This window comes from Pezoporus occidentalis, unplaced genomic scaffold (genome assembly GCF_034315485.1).
Source record: "Pezoporus occidentalis ecotype Australia unplaced genomic scaffold, CSIRO_AGI_Poc_V1 ctg100, whole genome shotgun sequence".
Classification (NCBI taxonomy): Eukaryota; Metazoa; Chordata; class Aves; order Psittaciformes; family Psittacidae; genus Pezoporus; species Pezoporus occidentalis.
The window spans coordinates 2,050,387-2,077,847 of NW_026912780.1; the positions used below are offsets into that span (position 1 = coordinate 2,050,387).

Here is a 27,461-nt window from a genome sequence, read left to right on the forward strand (position 1 = left end):
CACATTCAGTAATGTGTTACTTGCTATTTTCCATGGTACAACGACTGGGCTGTCAGCATGAGCCTTATTTTTTGTGTTTAAAAGTAACACTTTAAGTGTTCTGAAACATTAACTAGGAATTTTTACTGCTTGGTGCATTCCTTAGAACAATACAATATCAAAATATTCCCCTATGGATTCTAAATGCTAAGTGGCAACTGCACCATACCTGTGAAAACCTAATTCCCACCTCTTATTTATATTACTGCTTGGCCTTCACTGGCTTTGCCCTTTTCCCTGACTATCTGGAGCTCTACCTAGGCAACAGATGACTGGCAGGTTTGCCAGGGAGTGATAAATAATGGTCTTTACTGTTCAGCTTAAATTAGTAGCACCTACTGCAAATGCAGAGTGGGCAGGAAAGCCACCAATTCAGTTTCTGTCCCTTTCTTTCACAGAGTAGTTTTAGAGACAGAATTTTCTGACATACATTATTTTTGGTTAAAAATGTTCATTCATTAAAACAAAATCTTTTGAGAGAAACAAACATTCTTGCAGCAAGGCTTATGGGGTCCAGGATGAAATGCTTGTTAAAATGAGAGAAAGAGCAAACTTAAGGCATGCTGAAAGACTCTCAAATACTCTTTAATCCTGCAGTTTTTACCTATTTGAAAGCAGAAGCTGCAAGTGAAGACAGGTTGAAATCAGAAGAGAGTATTTCCCATATCAAACCAGAGTGCACATACAATGGAACAGAAAAACCAGTCTCCCAGGTGAACTTGATGAGGTTCTTCCATTACTTAGAAGTAATCCATCCAAAAGATTAAGCTAGGTACAAGAACAACCTGAATTCAGCAAGTTGAGATCAAGTCCTATGCCTCTTCTAATAAAGCCAGCAAGGTCCACTGCCTGGCCTTGAAGACAAATATTAACAGTGGTGCTCCACTTCAACTCACACCCACATGGGTGCTCCCTCCCACTTTTTCCCTGAAATGGGTGGTTTTTTAAATGTCACCTGTTGGAAACAGTTCCTGGCCAGTGCTGCTCCACAAACCGTGCCCTGACATCATCTGCAAAGGTGCTAAAAGCATGCCAAGGAAGATGCTAACAATTATGCAGAATAGACAACAGTAGGCCAGTGCTGCAGTCTGGGCACTGTTTTGTTTACTGGCTTAGCCCCTGCCAGGCACTGCCAACAAAGCTTTTTACTGCACTGAGCAAGGAGGGGAAGAGAGAATGGCACTGCTCAGGACACTTGTCTCAGATGGAAAAGAATCAAGTTCAAGTCCCTCTCCAAATCACGCAGAGCAGAGATTAACACTGCAAGGAAAAAGCCTCTGAAGCACCCCAGGCAGAGAGCTACCGAGCTCTTCTTCCAGCACAAAAGAGGTCAACCACTTCAGCTCTGCTCCCGCACAACACTGCTCATTGCACTGGATAGCTATGGAGGACAAGTGGGGAGGAGGAAGGTGTGTTCCTGATAAGCACGGGAGACAGAGCCCATGCTGGGACATGCATCGAGGAACACCTTCCATGTTGGAATGTTCATGGGAGAGAAAAGCCAGGCAGGAGGTGACTGGAAGGGCAGAGACACACCACCCATGCACATTCACCCACACAAAACCGCACAGTATCGCAGCTTCTCTCCAGCCAGAAAGAAGCCACAGCACAACATAGGTCTGTCACTAGTCTCAATTCAATCTACAGGATCCAGGCTCACAAGACCATTTGCTAAGAAGTTCTTGACCAAATCACCCTGGATTAGCTGGTGCTGCGATGATTTACATCAGCAGACAGGCTGGCATCATTTGATATAACAAAGTTACAGGAAGGGGTTTTTAAGGTGTGTGCATTACAATGATTTACATTCCCATTGGCAATCTTTCCCCCTTTTTTTTTTTTCTGGTCACAAAGCATAAACTAAACTGAAGCAAAAAAGCCCCAGGCAATAGTGACAAGGCATCAATCAATTTAATAATAACCCTTATAAACAACACTTAAAGAAACAGGTGATTGGTGACAGCCAACTAAGGGAAAATTGTGCCTGACAAGTCTGGTGGAGTGACAGCACTGAGGGACAAAGGAAGAGCAACTGACACCATCTACCTGGACTTGTGCAAGACATTTGACACTGTCCCATATGACATCCTCATCTCTGAACTGGAGAGACATAGATTTGATGGATGGAAAAAGGAAGTGGGTGGATGGTTACACTCGAGTTGTGGCCAACAGCTCAATGTCCAAGTGAAAACCAGTGACAAGCAGTGTTCCTCAACGAACTGGCATTGGAACCACTACTGTTCAACATCTTTGTCAGCAATATAGCAAGTTTGCCAATGACACCAACCTGTGTGGTGCAGCCAAAACACTGGAGGGAAAGGAAAGCATCCAGAAGGACACTGACATGCTTGAGAGGTGGGCCAATGCCAACCTCATGAAGTTCAACAAGGCCAAGTGTAAGGCCCTAGAGGTGAGTCGAGGCAAAATACAGGCTGAGCATTGAATGGATTGAGAGCAGCCTTTAGGAGAAGGACTTGGGGGTGTTGGTTGATGAGAAGCCCAACACAGCCCAGCAGTGTGCACTGCCAACCATGTACTGGGCTGCATCAAAAGGAGCATGACCAGCAGGTCAAGGGAGGTGATTCTCCCCCTCTACTCTGCTCTGGTGAGAGCCCACCCTCAGTACTGTGTACAGCTCTGGGGTCCCCAACATAAAAAGGACGTGGACTTGTTGGAGAAAGTTCAGAGGACCACAAACATGATCTGAGGGGTGAAGCAGCTCTCCCGTGAAGACAGGCTGAGAGAAGACAGGCTGAGAGAGCTGGAGGTTTTCAGCCTGGAAAAGAGAAGGCTCCAGGGAGACCACTGAGCAGCCTTCCAGTAACTAAAGGGCACCTACAAGAAAGCTGGAGACAGACTTTTTAGAAAGGCATGTAGTGACAGGACAGGGGGGAATGGCTTTAAACTGACAGAAGGTGGATTTAGATTAGATATAAGGAAGATGTTCTTTACTGTGAGGGAGGTGAGACACTGGAACAGGTTGCCTGGAAAAGTTCAAGGCCAAGTTGGATGGGGCTTTGAGCAACCTGATCTAGTGGAAGGTTTCCTTGCCCATGGCAGGGGGATTGGAACCAGACGATCTTTAAGGTCCCTTCCAACTCTAATCATTCTGTGATTCCCAACATTATCAAAACATTAAACTGAGTATAATATTTCCATTCAACCACACACTCAAGGATAGAAGTTAATCTCCTGAACCAACAGAAACAAGGAAGTTTTCTCTTTTGGGGTTAGAAGAAAGAGCCTAGCCAAGCTGTCAGTACCTACATAGAGAATCCTTCGTCCCATGGAATGAATCTTCTCACACACTAAAAAAGCAGTGAATATTACTTTTCCTTTTTTTGACACCTTTGATGAAAAACAAAAACTGCATGAAAAGAAGGCTGATAGGAAAAGAGTTTTAAATCACTAGAAGAAGTCAGCTCAAAAGCAACTGATAGTTATGAACAAATTTAAGAGGGTTCGTAACTATGGTCAGACCAATAAGAAACAGCAACTAAGACATACTACCAAAAAAAACCCAAAATACAGAATCACAACCCTCCACTCTTCCATCAAAGAACAGCACAGAGTGGTTTAAAAAGCAGAAATAAGCTACTGCTACTTTTGACAGAGGGAACAGCCATGTACACCTTTAACTTCTGAAAATTAATCCCATGTTATTCTTGCCTAACCTCTGCTCTGCAAGTTATTGATGGGAGATTTCCCTCAAACAAACCCAACATAACTCAACAGTATTGGCTTAAGTGGTAAATATTGGAAGTTATTCTCAGTGTAATGCTTTTGCAACAGATTTTGTGGCATCTGAGAGGACACTTCACACTAGCCCAGAATACAGACACTAATACACCAAAAGGCATTCCACCTCTATCTTAACGTAATGGTCAAGTGACAGAACAAACATCTCTGGCAACTTATCTCCTTGTACACTCAAGTCAGTAAGAAAGAAGTTGTTCCAGACAATTTCTTCCTAGATACTGAAAGGGGTCTGAAAGTGCTGTTCAGTGCAGTCCATTTGACAGCAGACAACCACAAGACACCAACAACTGTGAAAGAAAGTGCTAAGTAAGGCAGAAATTGAGTAAATTAGTAGAGATATAGAATTAAGTGTAAGGAATGTCTGTGCATAATATTCTATTGTTTCCAGTATTCTGTTTCAAGATATAAAGAGCATTAACTGAAGGAAAAAAAATGGTTAAACTACAATCCAGTGATTTCATCATTTAAGAGCCCTAATACACAGGATCTCAAGAGATATGAATATAACATTAGTTGCATAAAGCCATCTAACCACAAAGGGAGGAAAAGCTTTTATTACATATCTCCACTGTTGCCAATTAAATGAAAATATACGATGGAATAGTGAGACCTAACATATATTACAACTCCATTGCAGATTAAAATCATCTCTCTGCCGATTCTTCCATCAAAAAGAAAAAAGAGAGACAAATTCAGACGTGAAATGAAGAGGATAATACAGCTTAAACTGAAGGCTGAGAGCAAACACACAGCAAACAGCATTTAACAATGCTTCCACTTGACTTAAGGCATCATTCAAAATACTTATTTTGTAATTGTAAAGAACAATATATTTTAGGCAGGGAACTCTATGCTCTCAAGCTAAGAGAACATTTGTAACTTCTGCCTTTCAGACATATTCCATACATAAATCTGCCTAGAAAGATGTAGAAACTCATCTGAAGGATTACTGATGTGCAATATGGATTCCCTGACACCACAAGAGTTTTCTTGAAAGTATCGCCTCAAAGTATACCAAAAACTACCACTGCCTGAACGCCTTGATTGCTCTAGTCAGTGCAGAAAAAAGCAATCTCTGAAGAAGAATATGAATAAATTAGAAAGGGATAGTAGCAGGTATCATTTCAGATTCATTCACTTTAAGATTCATGGCCACGTTGGACAGAGCCTTGGGTGACATGGTTTAGCGTGACGTGTCCCTGCCCATGACAGGGGGTTGGAACTAGATGATCTTAAGATCCTTTCCAACCCTAACTAATCTATGATTTTAAGATCATTTTTAATAGATCTGATTATATTAAAACTAGAGAAAAACATATTCATCTTAAAAGGGGAAGACACCTTTGATACTCAACTAGGAAAAGGAAAAAAAAAACATTCAATAGAGTAGAAAAAGATTACTATGTCTGCAGAAAATCCTTTCAGGAACTACTTTTTGTGGTGACAGCAACAACTCAGGCTCAGCAAATGCCCAAGCCTCAGATTTCCATGAACAACTTCTGCATCTCTCTGATAGCCTGGGGACAGTTTTCAGTATATGATGTTAGATGGGAAACTTTGGGAGAGCAGTCCTGTCAACTTCTAAGACTCAAAGACTTAAGTAGTTGCATGACCATATCTCAGTGGAAGTATTCATTTTTTACGTTCCCCACAAGGGAACCAGCAAAAAAGAACAAAACAAACACACACAGAGAACAAAAAAAGCCCAGAGAGCTAGACAACACAGATTGAATCAGTAAACTCTGAATCATGTAAAGTATTTTAAGTATACAGTTTTAAAGAGAACCATAGAATTTAAAAAGTACCTGAAATTTAGGAAATGTCCTTAGTTGCTGTAAATTAGTGTATTTGCACCACAGATCCATTGAAAGACAGGATGAGTTTTTACTCTGATTTATCTGCATCAAAAGGAGCGTGACCAGCAGGTCAAAGGAGGTAATCCTGCCCCTCTACTCTGCTCTTGTGAGACCTCACCTGGAGTATTGTGTGCAGTTCTGGTGTCCTCAACATAAAAAGGACATGGAACTGTTGGAACAAGTCCAGAGGAGGGCCACAAGGATGATCAGGGGACTGGAGCACCTCCCGTATGAAGACAGGCTGAGAAAGTTGGGGCTGTTCAGCCTGGAGAAGAGAAGGCTGCGTGGAGACCTCAGAGCAGCCTTCCAGTATCTGAAGGGGGCCTATAGGGATGCTGGGGAGGGACTCTTCATTAGGGACTGCAGTGACAGGACAAGGGGTAACGGGTTAAAACTTAAACAGGGGAAGTTTAGATTGGATATAAAGAAGAAGTTCTTTACTGTAAAGGTGGTGAGGCACTGGAATGGATTGCCCAGGGAGGTTGTGAATGCCCCATCCCTGGCTTTGTTCAAGGCCAGGTTGGATGAAGCCTTGGGTAGCATGGTTTAGTGTGAGGTGCCCCTGTCTATGGCAGGGGGTTTGGAACTAGATGATCTTAAGGTCCTTTCCAACCCTAACTATTCTATGATTCTATTCTATGATTCTGTTTTCAAAAACATGTATTTCCCAAGCCAGTGAATAAGTGAACATACCTTTTTCCACTTTTAAATAAACATTTTGATTTTCTTGTACCCTACAAATTTTTACCCCAGAACCATTAATTGTTATGAAACCTCTGTAAAATAAAACATGTGAAAAGTCACTTGTGTGATAACTGATTATATCCTTCAGTTACTGTCACCTTCAGCCTTCCTTAACACCATACCACTCCTTGTTTCAGAAAACTCAGAGCTAGTACTGACTTCTGTAAGTTAAAGACTACAGCCAGGTGTGATTCTACCCCATAATGCAGCAGTTAATATTAGTAGCACAACTTTTTGACATCAGAGGAGATATACAAGGCTAAAGATGATACAAAAGAATGGAGTCAGCCTGACATTGCTCTTTCCCTTGCAACTATGATGACTGCTGTGACAGGGAAGTGTTTAAGAAGTAAAGGACTGTTACAGGCAAGTCCTCGATCAGAAGTGGGCAAGGTCATAAAGATGGAAATCTAGCACTGAAGAAGCAGTTATTTAATGTAAGGCATTCTAGTGCTTATTTTTAACTACATTCTCTTGTCTTTATTGTCATTCATCATAAAAGAAAATTAAAGACATAGGAGATACTACAGAAGACTCAGAAACGCTAGACTAATTCCAGTATTATCCACACCTAAGTCAGCCCTCATTTTAACAGCATTAAATTGATCAAACACTACTGTGGCACACAGACATCCTTCTGTACATCCTGGCAGAGAATAGACCAGAATGTGCTCATTAAAAGCTTAAAGGCACATCTAATTTAATAGCCACAAGTTCTTTCTGGCCTTACTTTTGTTGAGACTGATTTTACACCTGCTGAAGGTAATGAAGATTTTTCCCTGACTGTAAAGGGATCAGAATAGGCCTAACGTTTTTAAAACAAACTCTTCAAGTTTCTTTTTAAATAGGTTACCTAATATTCCCCCCAAAGAAAGCAATGAAATGTTCACAAGTAGTTTGTTCTTTAGCTGCCTCACCCAAAGCTGACCTAATGAGTGACTATTTGCCCAAATCACCTGGAATTCTTCTTCCTTTTTGATTACCCAAGGGCTTACAAGAAGATCCCTAAAACAACCATAAAGCATACATCCCTATAGAAAAATTGCAAACACTAGGTGTTACTTAAGAGAACACAGTAAGATAAAGAGGTCACATTGGCTAAAGTGGTGGTAGGAGGCTTCTTCCAGCAAGATATGAACTGGGTACTAGCTTCATTTTTCATACCTCTAACATTATAATATTAGAGTACAAAGGGTTTCCACAGTTACAAGAAAAGGGGCCTCAAAAACACTCATCAATGCCACAGTTGTATATTCACAGCTAAAATACCTATACACATAATGGAGACCTTCTGATTTCAGCTATAAACCCTGACAAATGTTTTCCCTTGCAGTTAAACAGTTCAAATTCCAATATGCACATAAACAAAGATGGTGAAAATGTAACAATAAAACCTGCAAATATTTAAGGTATGACAGAAATTTCTTGAAAAAGTATCAATGTTATCAACATATTGTTAAAAAAATCTAATCACCCATCCCTAAGAATATACCAATATAAAATAATGGGGTTTAAAGAGTCCTATTTGTCACCCTTTTACAACCGTATTATATATGGGCATAGACAGATGACATGGATGGACCAGATCCAAATTATATAAGCAGCATTATGTTTGTTTGGCCACTTGACCTGGACACCAGGCACTGTTCTAGCCTTGTCTTTTCTTTGCTGCTGCTGGAGAGAATCAATTTAATGCATTCTTGTTTGTGGAAGACCAATAGTGGGTCTACTTGCCCAGCTTTACTCACATCAGGAATTACTTTCCCAAACAATATCTCAAATTCTTCTGCAACCCTACAATGAAAGTTCATTACACATTATTTTTTGTAATTTTATCACTCTTCATGATCATTAAGCAGCAAGTGTTTTCTCCCAGCTCACCACCCTCCAACTTGATGTCTACTGAGTTTTTCCCAGTTATACACTAGACATTTTTTTGATCTTCTATATCATGTCTCTTTCTATATTCCATTCTGGGGGCCAGGAAAGGTTTCCTAGCTAACACTGCATCCCTTCAAAAGCCTATGGATATTCTCTTCTCCAGAGTCTGAGAGTTTCACATTGGTGACCTATTTGCCGAACCTCTGCAGCTATTTTGGCACATGAAGTTTTCATCTCTAATTTTGGTATTTCAAATATAGTTGCAATAGCCCAACTAATCTATGTTCATCCTTCAAATCCAGGAATAGGCTTTGTCAGGGCACAGGTCTCTGCAGACCTACCCTCTCATTTGAGACAGAATAAACTTTTACATAGGGTGTACACAGGGTGATACAGTCTGAGTTTGAAACTTAATCACAGCCGCCAAATTCTATCCCTTGCAAATTGCTCACTCCTGCAGATGAGAATTAGGTAACAGTTAACAGAAAAGCCCCATGGTGGTTCTATGGTATAACATCTGTAAACACCATCCAACAGACATTCAACTACCCCCTTGCAACACTTAAAGATGTTCTTACAAAGTGGGCATATAATGATCCTTGGGAATGTTTCCCCTTTTCTCTTCTTCTTTTTTGCCTGTTTTGTGTTGTTTGCTTTTTTTAAATAGGTAAATTGCAGAAGATGGGGCCTCTGGGAAACAGAAAATAAAGTAGAATTGGAGCATCTTCCAGCACAAATTAATTGTCACTATGCTGCTAATGACAACTTGTACAGTCATGTGAAAAACAGCCATTTTGCTTTGCTTGAACATCTGTCTTCACCTTTTGTTTCTTTTTTGCTATTTTGTATTGAGACCATCATCAAGAATTATTGGACTGTACATAGGGAAATAAAAAGGACTACGAGTCTCAAGCAGAGGTCATCTGTTGCTCATGCTAATGCCTGCTTAGAAAGTGCACATTTTAAACCCCCTTTTTATTCTGTCACAGAATCATAGGGCAGTTATCTTTAATAGCTGTTACAGACAGACACATAAAGAGTATCTTATTTCTCTAGCAGTTGTTATCCTATCAAAGGGATAATCCTCAAATGCTCCATGTTATTCACTTTAGCTTTTGACAACATTTTGAATAAAGTGCTCTGCCATTCATGGGAGGTGTAAGCCCAGAAATTTAGGATTTTTTGCCTTTTTTTACACTGCTTGCAGTGTTAAATACCAACTGGTGAAGAGGTGGATGTACTGGGCCAGGCTTTGTGAATCAGCATAGCTGTATTGATATGACAGTTTTACACCAGCTAAGCATCTGGTCCTTATGCTTATGAATAACAAGAGAGAACTGGCTTTTCATGCCCTCAGTTGCAAGAGACATTTAAAGTGAACAGCTGTTCCACTATCCCTTCACTGATTTGGACTTGTGAATTTTCATGAATCTGCACAATATGCCTACTATAAATATTTTCAAATGACCTATTACACAACAATTTTGCTCTAATTTATGCTCAATTTTTGACTGTGTTAATATACATTCCTTCATTAACTAGCATACAGATAGCATTACTTACCTGTGATCTAAATGATGAATAGAGAGAATAACTCCTGAATTCAAATGGGCTTGTTTTAAGGTCACCAGGATTGTGAATTCATATTTATTTCTTAACTTCTGAAAAAAGATTTCAGCTGTTTCTGGAGATGCCTTGACACTTCTTGAAGTATCTGGGGGGAAAAAACAAAAGAAACAGAAAAAACACTCATATAAAATCTTGTTTTACTTTACATCCCCAACTCAGAGAGCTTACAAAATAACAAGGCGCTTCTGAGGAGCACAACTGAACAGACAGGAAAAAGCAGGGACCAAGATATTTTAAGCACCAGCTTGTACGATCAATGGGATCCATTTCAGTGGAAGAGAACACATTTTCTAGGGCACCTAGAAAATTCTATGCTGGGTATGGATGGGTTGTTTTGTTTTTAACACAGGGTCGTAACCCTTCTACTTTCTCCGTGGATGGCCAGATGGTACCTTTAATATCTCGTCCAAAATGTGGACTGAGTGACAACACTGGGTATGAACTTAAGCTGTGAAGCATGACCTGGGCAACTTCTTAATGACTTCTACAAAAACATTATGCTTAATAGCTGTGCACAGTTAATTAGGAAAAAAAATAGAATTAAAAAGAGCAGCATCTCTTGGGTGACTCAATTTATTCGGCTTTAAGTAATAGTTATAAATTTACTTAAAACCTCACCATCATTAAAAATACATTGTTGCTAATTAATCACTATACACTCCAGTTGTGCAGCATGTTGCTGCTGCTTCTTGCACAGGATGTCATGAACATTTGTTAGAGTAATTACACGCACACAATTAAGATTTTGCTTATAAAACCCCACACACAACCAAGACGTGAAGCAACGTTTCTGCTGAATTTGCACAGAACATGCATAGAAAATAAAAAGACCCAGCCTTAAGCCCTCTAGAGAGAGAATTTACAAAATAAGATGTCAAATGTTAAAGAAACAATTCCCAAGGTTTTCTACAGTACATTATACTAGAAAAAAAAATAATATATATTTTTAATGCACAAAATCAATTCATTAGCATGTGTAATCAACTGTGTAGGAGCTAAATGAATCCACAAGCTTCTTGTCATTGCAATTTGACCACCCTGCTCTAACTCAGGGACACTAATTCAAGAACAGCAACAGCAGTAGAGAGCTAACTGCAATAGGTTCTCCACAAGGTGATTTTCTTTTGGCAGTGATGGATGCTGAGCTCTCAAGTACGCTTACACCACGGTTCTTAAAAACAGGTTTAGTCTTTAAGCTCTACCTGTGAAGACGCTACTCTGCATTAACAGCAAACAGTTATTGTGGTTCATGGACCAGGAATATCTTTTAATATGCATTGAAGAAACTAAACAACCTGTGCAACCCTGAAGTCCTAACCAAGCTCCTGCACACTGTCACACCAGGCTGAACTCAAGTCATTTTTGATGAAAATTATATCAAACACCTATGATATTCTCATTAGTAACTGATGAAAGAAAGTATATATACCCCTAACATTACACAAGGCCAGTTCCAGTTACACATAATTATCTATCTCCCCCTCCTACATGCACTTTTTTCTAACTGGAACTATTGGGATGCAAACACTGCACTACAGATGCCCAGCTCTTTAGCAAGGAAACAAACCCTTGCCATCATGTGGAGCTCTCCAGAGCCCTCCCAGTCCTCACTGCTCCAGTGGTGCTGGCCGGGGAAACAGAGTTGCCTCTCCACCCTCAAGAGAGGAATCTTTTTTGAGATTTACTCATGTCACCCCTGTGACATAGTAGGATGAGAGTTTTCCATCCTTTTACCTATAAAATCTTCTCCTAATATAATTACCTTATAATTATATTAATCCTATAATTATTCATCATGGCCTTAGACTGTCTTCTTGCGTATAGACAATAGCATCGAGATCTGATTAGATCATGCTGGAAGCCTATATATAAAGATTATTGTCACGTTACTTCTAGAGCATTAAACTGCCTAAACACATGGCCATTCCAGTTTGGTACTGCAAATAAGTCAGTTCACACTTGCTGCACCAAAAAGCTACACAGCCTTTTGAATTACTACTACTCTGATGAAGCACCAACACCATTTGCTCAGGGCAGGCACCAGGTGGATTTCTTAAAGAAAACGACTGAAGGGTCCTTGATCTATTAGATCCATTCTTTTTACACTAAGGCAACACTGCAAATCCTTCATTCCAATTGCCTTTGAACACCAGTGGTAGGTGCTTGACAGACCACCAGCTGTGCTCCATAAATACCGATTCAGGCTTGTTCTTGACATTTGGTTTCTAGTAATCATTTTAAGACCAGAGGAAAACACTTTACTAGAACTGAACTTCTTCCATAATAGCTTGCAAAATCAAACTGGTATATCTCAGATAACAATTTGTGTTTTTCAACAGTTACATAAAAATGTTATACTGTGAACATTTCTAATACACAAAACCAAAGGCATAAATCTTTTCATATTAGAGGCAAAAATAAGGAGAGAACTATTAGCTTGAAAGAGAAATTTGTCTCTAGCCATGATACCTGTGTATTGCATTTCCTTTCCTAGAACACTGTATGTGTTTGGTTTGACCACACCACAACACACAAATCCACAGTGTTAACACTCCATCTTTATAGAAGAATGAAGTTCAAAGTGACAACAAAAGAAACAAAAAAATACAAACTCAAAGCACATTGTGCTCATTGTCCAGGTCGAAGTTTATAGCATGGAAATGCCTATGGAAGGAATAACCCTCACATGGTAACACATGAGGCTGGGCTGAGATATTCAATTTAGCCAAAGTACTGAAAAAAAAAGAATACAACAAACTGAGGGAAAGAGGCTCGAGGAAGAGAGAATTAATTCATGCCATGGTTGGCAATGATAACAATTTACAAGGATACAGACAAACGTAGGTGCTGGTCAGCCTTCGGCTGCAACATCTTGTTATGAGGTGGATCAGCTGGCAACAGGCACAGAAAACCAAGTCTTTTAAGATCTAACATTTCAAAGCAATCTGAAAACTCCATGAAGAAACCCACTGACCATAGGACCTGCAGGAACTCAGCCATTCAGAGGACAAAGTTAGTGTTTGTCTCTACCCTGTGCTTGCAACAGCCCTCACAACTAGGACATCTTCTCCCCTCAGGGACAATCTGCAGTCAGAGCTTTGCAGCAAACACCTAAGAAATGCAAGTGTTCCCTGAAGGTGTCAAGTGAAGATATTTTCACTTCACTCATGCTCATGAGATGATAATTACTGTGCTGTAACCAAGACAGTAAGTCTAACTTTCAAAAGGACTCACTCCACAGCCTAAAAATGCTGCAAAAAGAGGTGGTTCTACCCTTTGTTCTATTACTAGCCTTTAATTGCTTCTCCTCATCCTTATGGTGGTAATTGCACTCATGAAAACATATGAGAGGCCATATGAGGCAACCTAATCCAGCTTTAACTAGCCCAGACACCCCACCTGCCCCCCAAAAAAGGTGTTGGAAGCAGCCATGAACTTCCTGGAGGTAAGCAGGAAGACTCCTATGTGCAGCAGCACTACCTTACTAAATCACACAGAGCAAAGACTACATGCAAATATGGGTTTAGGACAAGCCATTCATTACAGATGTTTTCCAGTTCATAATAAAAACCGTTACAGGTTGGGCAGAGAAGAGATTCAGAGCAGCCCTGCAGGGAAGGACTTGGGGGTGCTGGTTGATGAGAAAACAAACATGAGCCGGCTTCAGTGTGCGCTTGCAGCTCAGAAAGCCAACCGTATCCTGGGCTGCATTGAAAGGAGCGTGACCAGCAGGTCAAAGGAGCTGATCCTGCCCCTCTACTCTGCTCTTGTGAGACCTCACCTGGAGTATTGTGTGCAGTTCTGGTGTCCTCAACATAAAAAGGACATGGAACTGTTGGAACAAGTCCAGAGGAGGGCCACGAGGATGATCAGGGGACTGGAGCACCTCCCGTATGAAGACAGGCTGAGAAAGTTGGGGCTGTTCAGCCTGGAGAAGAGAAGGCTGCGTGGAGACCTCATAGCAGCCTTCCAGTATCTGAAGGGGGCCTATAGGGATGCTGGAGAGGGACTCTTCATTAGGGACTGTAGTGATAGGACAAGGGGTAATGGGTTAAAACTTAAACAGGGGAAGTTTAGATTGGATATAAGGAGGAAATTCTTTCCTGTTAGGGTGGTGAGGCACTGGAATGGGTTGCCCAGGGAGGTTGTGAATGCTCCATCCCTGGCAGTGCTCAAAACCAGGTTGGACGAGGCCTTGGGTGATATGGTTTAGTGTGAGGTGTCCCTGCCCATGGCAGGGGGGTTGGAACTAGATGATCTTAAGGTCCTTTCCAACCCTAACGATTCTATGATTCTATGATTCTACTAAATGGAATGGACAACTTGTCTTAGCAAAGGGTGTGTTCTTGAGTTTCTGAAATGCATCTAAAGCTAAACATACACTGTATGAACTGAATTGTAAAACAAACTCCTGCAGAACAGTCTCTGAAGGAGGCATACTAATTAATTGAGCTTCAGAGTTTGTTTCGTGTGCACATAATCAGCTTTTAATAGCAGCATCCATAAATCAATTCTGCATCTGACCGTAGGTTTCCTGAACTACCCAAATTAAATTTTAGTGGTTTGTGAGAAAAAGAACGGCTACAGGCTAAAAAGGGTCTTAAAAATATAATAAGGCTAGCTTGATTCTGTTTCATTTTCCTACACGTGTTGGGATCAGTGTCACAAGCATACATTCACACCGCATCACCTCCCCATACTAAAATTTTTGACTGGCCTTTTCCTTAACTAGGGATTTCACACAGCCTACAAACAGCAACAAGAGACTGTTTACTTTATAATGTTCTTTTATTTAAATAGCCAACTTGGGCTAAGCTGCTCCCAGCCTAGGGGCAGCAAGCAATGCCAACCCAGAAGCAGAATCTTTAGAAGGTTGAAAGGGCACGGCAGGTTTTTTTAAGTGGAGCACGGTGCATTCAAATTCAGGAGCTGCATTCCTGTAATGAAAACTGAAGAAAGAAAGAAGCAAAACAACCTTTAATAGACTAAACCCTTGTTAGATGTGTTATGCTTTAGGTACTTCAGTGGGAAGGTTGATTGGTTTGCCTGTTTGTTTTTCTTAATACACCTGATTATTTGAACTGATACATAAGATAATGGCTGATAAAACATTCTGAGTTACTTTTCCTGCACATTTGCTCATCCTGTTCTCATGGTTTCCAAATCATTTCAGAGAGAACAGCAAAACAGGAGCAGCTAAATTTTTTCCAAACCCACACAAACCTGATTGATTTCTCCAAGGTTGCATGAAGGAGCTCTGTGGGAGTCTAGGGGAATGTGGTGTACTTCCACATCAAGTTTAAAAGACTACAAGTTATGGGGTAAACGTTGACCCTGTACAGGTCCCATGGGGCCACTCCCAAGGGCCCAGAAGCACTGCCCAGTTCCCAAGTCTGAGTGAATACTAGGACTACAATTCTAATCATATGTCAGGATCCCACTAGATCTAGAACTTTATGCACCCAAGTGTTCCTTACAAACTGGGTATGACCTGGTCACACCAGAACAAAAACTCACAAGTGCTGGGACTCAGCACCTGAGTAAACCTTCCAAGTTGAATGATTAAGACTTTGGGATACCCCAGAGACACCACCACAGTGACCACCAGTCCTGTGTGCCTCCCTTCTTATTTCCATTAAATAAATGCCTCAATGAGTATGCATGCAAACAGAACTGCAGTGGATGGGAAGGAGAAGAGGAGGGCAAAATGCACTTCAGCTGAAATAAAACAATTGAAACAAAAAATGACTTGAAGCCAAATCATTAAATCAAATGAAAACAAGGGGGAAAATGTCACAGTTTGTTCTTGCAGCATTTGGGGAGGTTCCAATTGCCTTTGTTTTGTAGCTTTCTCTATTCTGAATGTCAGCTACAGCTTTGGTGTGTCATCCAGCAAGGGCTGTCGTCCAACTCAAATGATACGCAAAGTCCTACCAGTCACAATGGACTGATGCAGTAGGCTAAAGAAGGACCTTTCTCTAAACAGACACACATATACACATTTTTCCCTCAACTGTATTGACCATTCATACTTGTATCCTCAAAAAACATTAATCATATCACTTCTGGCCAGAACTCTAGCACACAAGCTTGTGTGTTTAAAGTCATCTGGGCACAGCTGAGAACACAAATCCACTGTGGGACAAGAGGGTGAAAAGGTACCGAGAGCTTCAACACACATGCTTGAATACAGCTGCAATGTCTCTGATCTGAAATAACCAAACATTATTAAGGACCTAACTTGCTTGTCTAATTGGGAGTAGTTTGTGCATTTGCGTAAGTAATCATTCATTCAAAGTGCTTTGTTTGTAAAGTTTTCTTCTCCATGGTCAAAAACCCCGGGGAATTTTTGCTTGGTTTGTTAAGCTTGTTTACTTGCTTTTTTAACTTTTGAGGGTTTTTTTAACATAAAGGAACATTAAAAATTGACAACTATGCACATGAAACTAAACCAGAACATAATTAATAGGGGAAAACCTTCTACCCAATGTGATAGAATGAGATAATTGAGTGGTAGCAAGACCTCAACCATTTCTGCCAGCTCCTGGCACTGACTTGGATGACTGTTTAGGAAAGAGCTTGCAAAAATACGACTGAGGCAAGCTACAGCTGTAATATATTATGCATTCACTGTAGATTAAGAATAGTACCACCAAAATCTGTCCAAAAGCATTCTGCAAAAGAGATGACCCAACACTAGCTTGACAGTGATTATACTAGTGGCTGGGTTAAGCCTCTCAATTTATGTACTGGCTTCTTCTAGAAATCAAGGAAAGTCACATCAAGCTGAATCTTTCTGTAATGCTAAGCTTACCTTCCCACAGCCCAGCTACTGACTACCCTTGCTGAAACAGCCTCCTTTGCATCCCTGTGAGACTACAAAACAAATTGTTCAGGTGCTTGCCACCAAAATACAAACAAGCTCTTTCAAAACGTGGACAGCCCCCTGAGATGATCTTGAGACTGGGGCTATGAAATTACTCTTTACGGCTCATACATACTCAACTAGAACATGTGTTGTGTCGAATGGGGAAGGTAGATCTTTCCCTCCAGCCTGGCCACCTAGTACACAAGCAGAATCCAGCTGCTTCGGTGAAGCTGTGAAATGAACAGTGTGGCTGTTCTGCATGATCCCCTGCCTGGATTACAGATCAGGGAAATGTCCTTTCAGTGGTGGTGTGTCTCAGCACATCAGCAGCTCACTGCAAACAGCCATAGAGGGCAGCTTTGCTTGGTTTGTAGATCTGTATGACATAGGTAAATTGACGAAGGGAGAACAAGTGACGGATTTACACCGCTGTAGACACCCCTTTGAGCATCAGGACTAGGTATCACAGCCCTCTCAATCTCAGGGTTAATTTGTCAGAGCACAATGCTAAAACGCTTAGACATCTCTCATCCTCCCTTGGCTGTGGTCCCTTCAGCAAAGGAATTTGCACCAGGATTACAAGTGGGAACCATTCGCTGTGAGGTAAAGCAGCCCAGCTGCACTGCAACAAGTCAAATATGCTCTTCCAAAAGTATGTAGAGTCCATAACAGAGGGTTTCATGACTTTTGGACTCAGTAGACAAAAAATAAAGAAAGACGCAAATAAATACAGTAAAGGTTCTAGTGACTGCATCTACAATAGCATATTCCTGATGATCTTTCAAACCTTTTGCAAATGAAAGGATAAGAAACCTAAAAGGTTCAGGACAACCTGAACTTTGAATGTATAGGTGTCTGGATTAGAAGTCTGTAATCTTATCACAAGAGGTTGAAGCAGCTGATTTGCTGCTTCAATTGTATTGCAAGCAATACAGATCCTAGGACACTAGATCGTTACTAAAACAACTCCCAGCAAACTGCTAAAGAAAACATCTTTGTGTGCTCCCAAACATTTCCAAGAGGAATAATATGGAATGTGCACATCAACACATGCGGAATCACATCAACACAATTAGAAATTTTTAAAGGCATACATGATACAGGAAACCACTCTTCCTTGCCATAAGAAATACTACCCCTTTCACTGTAACTAAGTCAGATACTATCACCAGGAGAGAGGGTGCTAATCATTGGGGACCTATTACATGATAAAGTGATGAAGATAAATTATGACTTCTGTTCTTGTTATAAAAATTCCACTCCTATAAAATTAACATGTGCGATGTATAGTAAGTTCTGCCCCAGGTATTTATTACTGTAATGTCTTCTCGTGATTTATAGGTTCCGGGTTATCAATTATACGATGCAATGACTTTTCTGATTACCAAATTTCTCTAGTCTATATTCCAGTACTATTCTCAGTTCCTCTCAAATTCTGAAGACTCTTTTTATGCGATCCCTCATAGGTAGTATCAAATATTACTTACAATGATGTTGATTAGGCTTTTCATGGCCAATACCACTATAAAACCTATTGTGTTTGAACAAGGACACAGAGGTAACCTAGAGAAGGATTTCTGTCTGCTTCTCCATTTCAAGACAGGTTCCAGCTACATTTTAAAAGGTTGCAGCTACTATAGCTTTATAAAGATGTATCTGCATTTATACATGCACACATTTAGAGCCCTTTAGGCACAAAGTAGTTTTCTAGAAGCTGCTTTGAGAATACCTTGAAAGCTATGGAGAAAATTAAGCCTATCTTGTTTGCCTTGCTACTGCCATCTGCGGCACATGCACCTAAGTTATGCTTGGCTGCATACTGTCATAGGAGCATTTTGTGGCAAACTGACCTAACAACAAACAAAAATATCACACCAAGAAATGCTGTTAACACTGCGACACAGACTGAAGAGCATAAGAAAAACATTGCCTTCCAGCCCTACTGCTACTGTAATAAGGGCATGACACACATGAGAACTGCTAAAAGACTGAACTTACTTTTAGTCCCCAGTCACACAGCATGGTTAAGATGGAAAAAGCTATGCAAGTTGTGACAACGGGGAGGACATGAGGAGGAAACAGTGTTGTCAGCCTTTTCCAAATGAAAAAGCAGGCTACTGAAGGTAAACAAAGCCTTATCAATTAAAAACAATAAAGTACAAACTTTGTGGCAATAATAAACCATACAAGCAGGTTATGCTAGGTGTAGATGCAGCTGGATTACATTAACAACCCTTCTCCAGAAGGATAAAACACAATTCAAGCTTCCCAAAGATACATTCCAGGGGTGAACTGGGTCATGCAATGACACACTGTAAAAGATCAGCACTCACCATGGCACCTCTGGATTAGGATAATGTTTGGTGTAGATACTCCTGTACCCTCTGAGCAACACACCACAGCTCTCCCTCTCTTGTTTCTCACCCTGCAAGTGTCAGCAAGACCTACTCATGCTCTTTGCTCAGTCATTTTCTCTCAAAACCTCCTTTCCCTGTGATCAGTTTGCTGCTCCTGAGGACCTACCACCTGCAGACTGTGTTTCACAGAATCACTTCGGGTAGAGGAAACCTCATGAGATCACCTAGCCCAACCCCAATTGTTTCTGGATGCCCTGGAAGGTTTATGTTTTTTTCCCCCAATAGAACTGGTTTATCCCTCTTTGCAAAGGTTCAGATCTCTCATCCTAGTTGAGAGTCACCTTTGGCTTTGTAGGGTATAACTGTTTTTTACCCACATTAGGGTTAATTACATTTAGCTCTCCAAACTTCTAAGTGTTTAGGCTGATTTATTTTCATACAGCACAATAGTGAGCTTGAAGCACTAGTATAAGATTGTTGTGGTTTAAACCCAGCCAGACAGCTCATTCACTCACTCCCCCACCGCTTCTTGCCCTCCCCCTATTCCTAGAGGGACGGAGAGGAGAATCGAAAAGAATGCAACTCCCACAGGTTGAGATAAGAACAGTTTAGTAACTAAGGTATAACACAAATCACTACTGCTACCACCAATGATAAAGAAAATAACAAGGGAAGAGAATACAACACCTCACCACCCGCCAACCAATAACTCGCCTCCCCAGCCCAACCAAGCACCGACCCATACCTCCTCCAACCCTGCAGTCTCCCAGCCCTTCCAGCTAACTCCCAGTTACCTCCTGGGCATGACGTGCTGTGGTATGGAATACCTCTTTGGTCAGTTTGGGTCAGGTGTCCTGTCTCTGCTTCCTCCTGGCTTCCCCTCCTCCCTGGCAGAGCATGAGGCTCACAAAGTCCTTGGCCAAACCAAAACATCATTATCAGCTCTGTTCCCAGGCCGAAAGTCAAACCACTGCACTGCACCAGCTACCAAGGAGACAAATGACTGCTACTGCTGAACCCAGGACAGAGATCCATCCTAATTTCCCAAATGACCACAGTGATGTGGTTTCCATGCAAGAGTAACTTCCGACACAAGAACGGTCAACAGTCACAACTTAGAGCTCCAGAAAACCCAAACCTTTATTCCCCACAGCAAAAACAGCACAGTGAGGCAGGGAGAAGGAGGCTACCAGCGGAAAAAAATTACATCTGAAGCATGCCAGACACATCCAACAACTCTGCTGCTAGCCACAGGTCTACAGCAGCAGACTGAGCAAACAGCAGCAGATGGCAGGAGAAGGCAGGAGACTGTAAATAGAATTCAGTTACCAGCAGAAATGAGGGGTAAGTGGTAGAGAGACCACACGTAAGAGGAGAAGAGGGACACCCATGCCACCAGCTATACTGACATTCTTGGGAAAATCTCTACTGATGTGATACTTGTTTTGATGCCTGGAATAGGAAAGGTTAGAAGGATTTTGAATCAGGAACATGAAAGAGTAGGGATACCAAGGAATACTATACACACAAACCAGCTATAAGAAGGGCAGACTGACAGAAAGCACATAAAAGGGGAGACAAGCTACTGTTGCCAGAGGTACCAAGGAAGCTGGGGAGGACCAGAGCTCAGGCTCCCCGGCAAGAAGTTTTAAGCCATATATTAATGGCTCTCATACTTCTGTGAATGCGCCTGCTAGCCCCAGTGAATCAGCTACAGGTTCTAAATATATGCCCAATTTATAAACTTGGACGAGTTAAAATTAGAAACGCTTTTAAATCCCATTTCTTTGCTTTTGTAGACTCGTTTTAACTGAGTACCATTAAAAGATACTCAAGTGCCCTAAAGAATAGTTTTAAGGAGAATTCAAAGGCACCAGTTTGATTACTGAGTATCAGGTGTTCGATGCCCCTTTGTGTCATTGAAAATCTCTCCCTATACAACAATTCCACCAATGCTCCACCAATCTCCAGAGTACAGAAAGACTTACACCCATCCCATCCTTAGCACATTAACTCAATATCACACAATGACTACAACATAGCTAATGTTTCATAGTTTTTTTATTTCATGCTGTCTCCTACAAAATCAAAAGTCTGAAGATTTCCATCACTTCCTTTCAGTAGCTATTCCACAATCTAAACTAGTTCATTGTGAAAGTCTCCTTTTATCTTAAATCCTATTTATAACATCATTATGTTACTCTTACCTCTACCTCTTCAAACATTAAATAATTCCTATATAATCTTCTAATAGTAGACACTTATACAACACTTTTGTCATTCTTTGGACAAGCTGTACATGCACAAGCTCTTTCAAAAGCTTTCTTAGTAAACCAGTCCTTTTTGCTGTATAATCAGGTTTGATGTTGTTCTCTTCAGAAAAGTATCAGTAAATTCTAGAGAAACCCAGAGTGAATGCAATAACCCAGACGCAATCTCAGCTTTAAAAAAAACTCAAGCTCCCAGATCTCACTACATTTCCTTATGCTTCAAACACTAACAGTGTATGCAGGGATCCTTAAGAGATCATCACTGAACAGGGTAGACAGGGCTTTCCTCAAGTCCACCCCACTCCTTGAATGGGTTCTGAGCAAACTGCAGACTGTTTCAAGTTCAAAGGATATTAGCCAATGTTACAGGAAATCTTATGAGTGCCTTTGGAACAGCTGTGGCCCAATACACAAATGCGTGCTTAGGGAGTGATTAAAATAGTACTTATTGACTTTGACCACCCAAAAGCTCCTTTGGAACTTTCTGGATCATTACACAACTGTATTTAGAGACTGGTAGACTTCCAGCCATGGAGTCAAAGCTGGCATGTGTCACCTTCTCTTGATAGGATAAACAGTATGGATGTTAACACCCTCTTATTATATTTAAATAACCATTTAAGCTGGGGAAACGATAAACATTGCTCTACCAGAGAGCCCAGCTCTAAAACTGGAGGACTTTTTCTTATTATACTCCCTCTATGTTTTCAGAGAAGTGAAATTGCCACTCAAATTCCACTAAAAGATTTCTCAGTTATGGATCACTGGCAATATTGATTGCAATGGCTCCTTTGGAAATATTACAGTCTATTGTAGCAATGCTGCTGTTGCTGCTGCAAATATGCTAATCTGCTAAAAACCTTATGAACACTTTCTCTTAGTCAACTTTTCCTTTTAGACCATGCCCATTGCTTTAGCACCTTGCAACAACACAGTTGTGAGTAGCATCTGCCAAGATGGCGCAACAAAAACGTCAGTTTTCTAAACTCACACTTCTCTCTGGAGTCATCAGCATCACACACCCCCAAAAAACATAGGAAACACACCCCCAAAAACATATGCACCTAAAAAGGAAAAGCAAACAAAATGTTGCCAAACATAACAAATAATGAGAATTTTTTTGCTGTAAAATTATTCCACGTTGAAAATGGCTACAGCACTTTTTCCCCACCCAAACATGGATGTGGTTCTGGGCAACCTGATCTAGCTGAAGGTGTCCCTTCTCATTGCAGGGGATTGGACTAAATGACCTTTGAAGATCCCTTCCAATCCAAACAATTCTATGATTCTATGGTTTAAAAGGGAAGAAAAAAAAAAGACAAAAAAATACATTTACTCCATAAATGGGGCTATAACTTGAATAACTTATTTGCTACAAGTTTGTTTTAAGTTTTTAAAGTTCAGTAACATCTACCTAGCATACCTGAGTGAACATTCATAGTGGGTATTTATGATGGGAAACACAACCAGGCAAGGAAAAACTAAAACCCCACAAAATTAAAGTATTTCTTCTCAGATTTTCCTGAGAAGAAATCCTTTGGACAAACATGAGGATGGAAAAATTATCAGTTAATAATTATCAGTTCTGAGACAAAATACAGAGGAATTGAGACAAAAGACTGACAGGGAAAAAAAAGTCAGTGCAAAATAATTTTTTTACCGCTTATTCAGCTGTACTGCAGCAGTGCAGGTAGGAGATCTGCACCTTGGCAAACAACCAGATGGGACAATACTCAAGGAATTGAAGAATCACTACATGGAAGTACAGTTTCCCATGACAGCTATATATAACCTCCAGCTCTTACCCACTGGTTTTAAATAACTTATAAACTAAGCTCTGTACCTCCCTTAAGACTCAGTGGAAGCAGAGAAGTTAGCAATTCTTGGAGTTATGTTTCCAAGCCAGCACCTATATGCCCTGGAAGATACAGACTAGAAGAACATATGCAAGGCAGGGGAAAGTAAGAAACCTATTTCCCACATCTTATAAGCAAGCAGTAGGAAAAAAAAAGACATTATGACTGATTTTGATGAAAGGACATGTAGGAAATGCTGTGGTCCTCTGTGAATCTCACTGGAGAACAAGCCACACTGCAGGGAGGGGAAAAACCACAAAAAAACCATTAACCCAGCTAGTCTCAGCCATGCTTCGTGATTACAGAACTATGTCACAGCAAAAGCAATTACATAAGGATAGCAAGACCCCATTTTCCCTTGTCACTACCCTTTGCAAATGCAATCCTCCCCCAGCAATACAGAAAGATGGGCTGTGACAGCTTCCCAGAAAAGTCACCATCCCTCTCTCAGAGTACACAGGCTGTAGGGCCTGGGTTCTCTCTGGCACACAGGACAGAAGCTGTCCTGCTGTCAACATCACATATTTAGCTTCAGACAAGGCCATTGCCAGGAGCAGCTGCCCGGTGAGCTGCCATCTGCACTCAGCTGCTTCTGATGGGAACACCAACTCGGAGAGAGGCATCCTTGGCCCCCAATCCTCCATCCTGACCCTTTTCAGAGCACAAACCAGGGCTCTGCCCTGCACCACCATACTGACACCCTCTTCATGTGTTTGCCTTCCATACAAGCACATCATACTCATCTTCAGTTTTCCAACAAATACACCAGGTCAAGCCCTGAGATAATACTAGGCTCAACAAGGGTTTTGTACTTGCAGCATTTTAGAAGAGGCCTCACTGTGAAGGTAGGAACAATGCAAATGTGATTTTATCTGTTATTCATCAGTATGAACTGTTCTGGGTGATACTGAAAATATGAAGGGATCATGGTTATTTGAATTAACCTGAACAACCAAGTTCTCCTTAAAAAAAAAAACTTTTAGAGAATCAGCATTGTCCCAGTAGAAAACAAACCCCCAGGGACTTCAATTTATTGCAGATATTAGGTACAACCTGGCTGTGAAAAGCCCGGTGTCAAGCCCATGGGAACACAATCACAACAGCCCTCTAAATGGAGTCACACCCTCACCGATCAGTAAACATGGATACTAAATTGCTCCAAAGGTTGGAGTAGCAGAGGCTGGAAATGCCAGCTGTCCCACCAAGCCCAGGCAAAGCCATAGAAGCTACACTGCTTGGCAACATTTCCCTAGCGCATCTGGGCAGGTAAGGGACAATGCCTACATCAGCAAGAAGGCATCATTCCTCTCCCCACACCGAGGCTTCTTCCAGAATTCATGCTCTATAAGAACTTAAGAGACTGAAAGGTGAGTGGAGCCTTGCAGTATCTGAAGGGGGCCTACAGGGATGCTGGAGAGGGACTCTTCATCAGGGACTGTAGCAACAGGACCAGGGGTAATGGGTTTCAACTTAAACAGGGGGGATTTAGGTCAGATATATGGAAGAAGTTCTTTAGGGTGAGGGTGGTGAGGCACTGGAACGGGTTGCCCAAGGAAGTTGTGAATGCTCCATCCCTTGTGGTGTTCAAGGCCAGGCTGGACACAGCCTTGGGCAACATGGTCTAGTGTGAGTCCCTGCCCATGGCATGAGGTTGGAGCTAGATGATCTTAAGGCCCTTTCCAACCCAGACCATTCCGTAATTCTATGACAACAGCCCATATCAAAACATATGGCAAGAGACAGAAGTATTAAAAAAAACTGAGGGAATATTTAATTTCTGCTTACTTCCTTTCCCTCCCCCCAAAAAGCCCACTGTACAAAAACAAAGGAAAGAAATGCATGTGAAATGCCTTTTCTTGTCATAAACAATGACATAACTTTTAAAGCAGTACTTAAAACAGCTTTATTGTTCTACACTTATGCTTTCATGATGTTTTATGTGCCTAATATACACTCTCAGCAACACTCTGAAACTTTCAGCATTAACAGCGGCAATCCCCAAATGCTACAAGCCAAGTTTCCTGTCATTCCTTTAACATTATTTGTATCAACTATGCACTAATGACTACATACAGGGATCACAAGATTTTCTTCTCTGGAAGCCTGCATTTCCTTGTTATCTGCCAAAAATTAGGTTCCCATTCACTTTCTCACCCTCTGTTGCACCATTACAAGCATCAATCACAAGTTTACAACATTTCAGGTTTTTTCTTCCCATAACTTTTTCCACTTCTATTTCACTGATAAGCCAGCATGGCAGTAGTTGCCAAGCAGCACATTCTCCAGTATTAGACATATTCATGACTACTCAGCAGCGTATGGTTACACAGCGGATAAGTGCAGCCTAGTTCTCCATGCTTTGTAACTCAGTATGGTTTAGGATGGGAGCTGAATGCAGGATTCTCATACTACCTCCCCTCCTTTTTTTATGCAAGCTCTTCAGGCAGCAGACACTTCCCAAAGACCTCCTCTTGGCACCACTACTAATTGGAGGAGGAAGAGGATGGCAAATATTCAGTTCTTCTGGAGCAAGGGGATACATCATGGCAGCAATCCCTGCTCTACAAGCCCCAACAGAAGCAGCCCAGCTCTTCAGGGCTCTCCTTCAACATCCAGCTCCATTCCCCAGCAGCATCGATCACCACCCTGGCAGTGCCATACCACAGCAGTTACTGTTTGCATGGGTGCGGAGGCTACTTTGGAACATGCCAGAGGTGGAAGAGGATAGAACCACTGGGAAGAAAACATAAGCTGTTGCTTCAGATACAGCAGACCCTGGATCTCTCTGCCTACCACGTTGTCATAGGGTAATTGCTCACATTAGGCACCTCTAACACTGAGACACATTCCAGTATTTACCAAAATTAAACTCCATTATTTCAGTCTTTCTGAAAACTAAGGGGTGAAGGGCTCTCTTTGTCTCTGAAAAATTCTTGGAGTTATTATCTACAGATGATCGCTATGTTGGAGGTCCCACATTTTGAGGATTCAGTGATTCTGAAAGAAACCAGCTTGCTTCCAAGGCAGAAAAAGCCGCAGATAGGTATTGACTCTGCAGTCAGCCATGCCAGTTGGCAACATTAGCATCCTCTCCCCCCAGCTGTCTGTTACTGCTCCTCTGGGAGACAAGTACAACTAGCAAAAGGGGATTTTACAGGACTCTCTAATCCATGTCACTGCAGTTAGCCAGGTTCACTCCCGACGCTGGCCAACTCTGCCATCAGCAGACATGGGAATGCTCATATGATCTCTTGCTTTCGCAAAGTTGTGGGGACAGTAACCTCTAGTTCCCAGGTGGCAACAAACAGCTGGGAACAGCAATATTTTGAGCAGGCTCAGCTGGAACCTGGAGAAAGCATCTGTCCATAGTTTCAGTGACAGGTGGCAAGGGAAAAAAAAGCATGTGTGAAGCACATAGGCAAGGTAAACCCTATTTCTATGGGAGAAAGTTAATGTGTGTCTAGTTTTAAAGCTTTATTTTTAGCTCCTTTATTTAGTAATATCCAGAGATAATGTCATGGGCCAAAACCTGTCATCCTTCCTAAGGGATACTAGATATATAGTAATATTGTCTCACTAGCATTTTAAAATAATGGACTAATAATCCAGTCATGCAGCAACAGGTAACAAATAATTTACACCAAGAGGACTATTTTAGGGGTTTTCTTTCTGCCAGCAGTTTATGCCAATTCAAACAGGAGTGCTGAGTCCTATCATGCATCCCACTGACAGACTAAGTTGTTTCTTTGGTGTAGCATAACACATCTTGTTCCTTATCAGAATATACCATATCTTGCCTCTAGAACTCTCCCTCCTCATCAGAAATATCAAATATTATTTATAACCATATTGAGTTACATATCCTAACTGGCAGAGGAAAAAGCTTATCCTCTGAATGAGTTCCAAGTTCTGCATTCACATACACAAGCTCCCACATTTTCATGGCTACCATGTACTTTTCATCTTTCCCTTAAATACATGTTCCTGCGCTTGTAACCATCTGACCGCAGCCTTCTGTCCACCCTTCAGCCTCTTCTTTGAGGAGTATATACACCTTTTGATGGGCATATACTTTTTTCATTTCTGGTGCCTCTCATTACTTGATTAGCAGTGTACCTTTCACCATGCTCCACTCCTGCTGGAGATGGTTGGAAAGTGTCTCCATTACTACACCTACACTCTTTGGGCAAAGATAGTCTGAC

General features: G+C 41.3%; 1 protein-coding gene across 1 annotated transcript in view; it reads right to left on the minus strand.

Moving 5' to 3' along the window:
* Positions 1 to 27,461, minus strand: part of NELL2 (neural EGFL like 2) — a 155,167-nt gene that overhangs the window by 123,031 nt on the left and 4,675 nt on the right. The window contains exon 3 of the mRNA XM_062612647.1: positions 9,843 to 9,993. Coding sequence (XP_062468631.1) covers positions 9,843 to 9,993 — 151 coding nt within the window. The remainder of the gene's footprint in view (positions 1 to 9,842; positions 9,994 to 27,461) is intronic.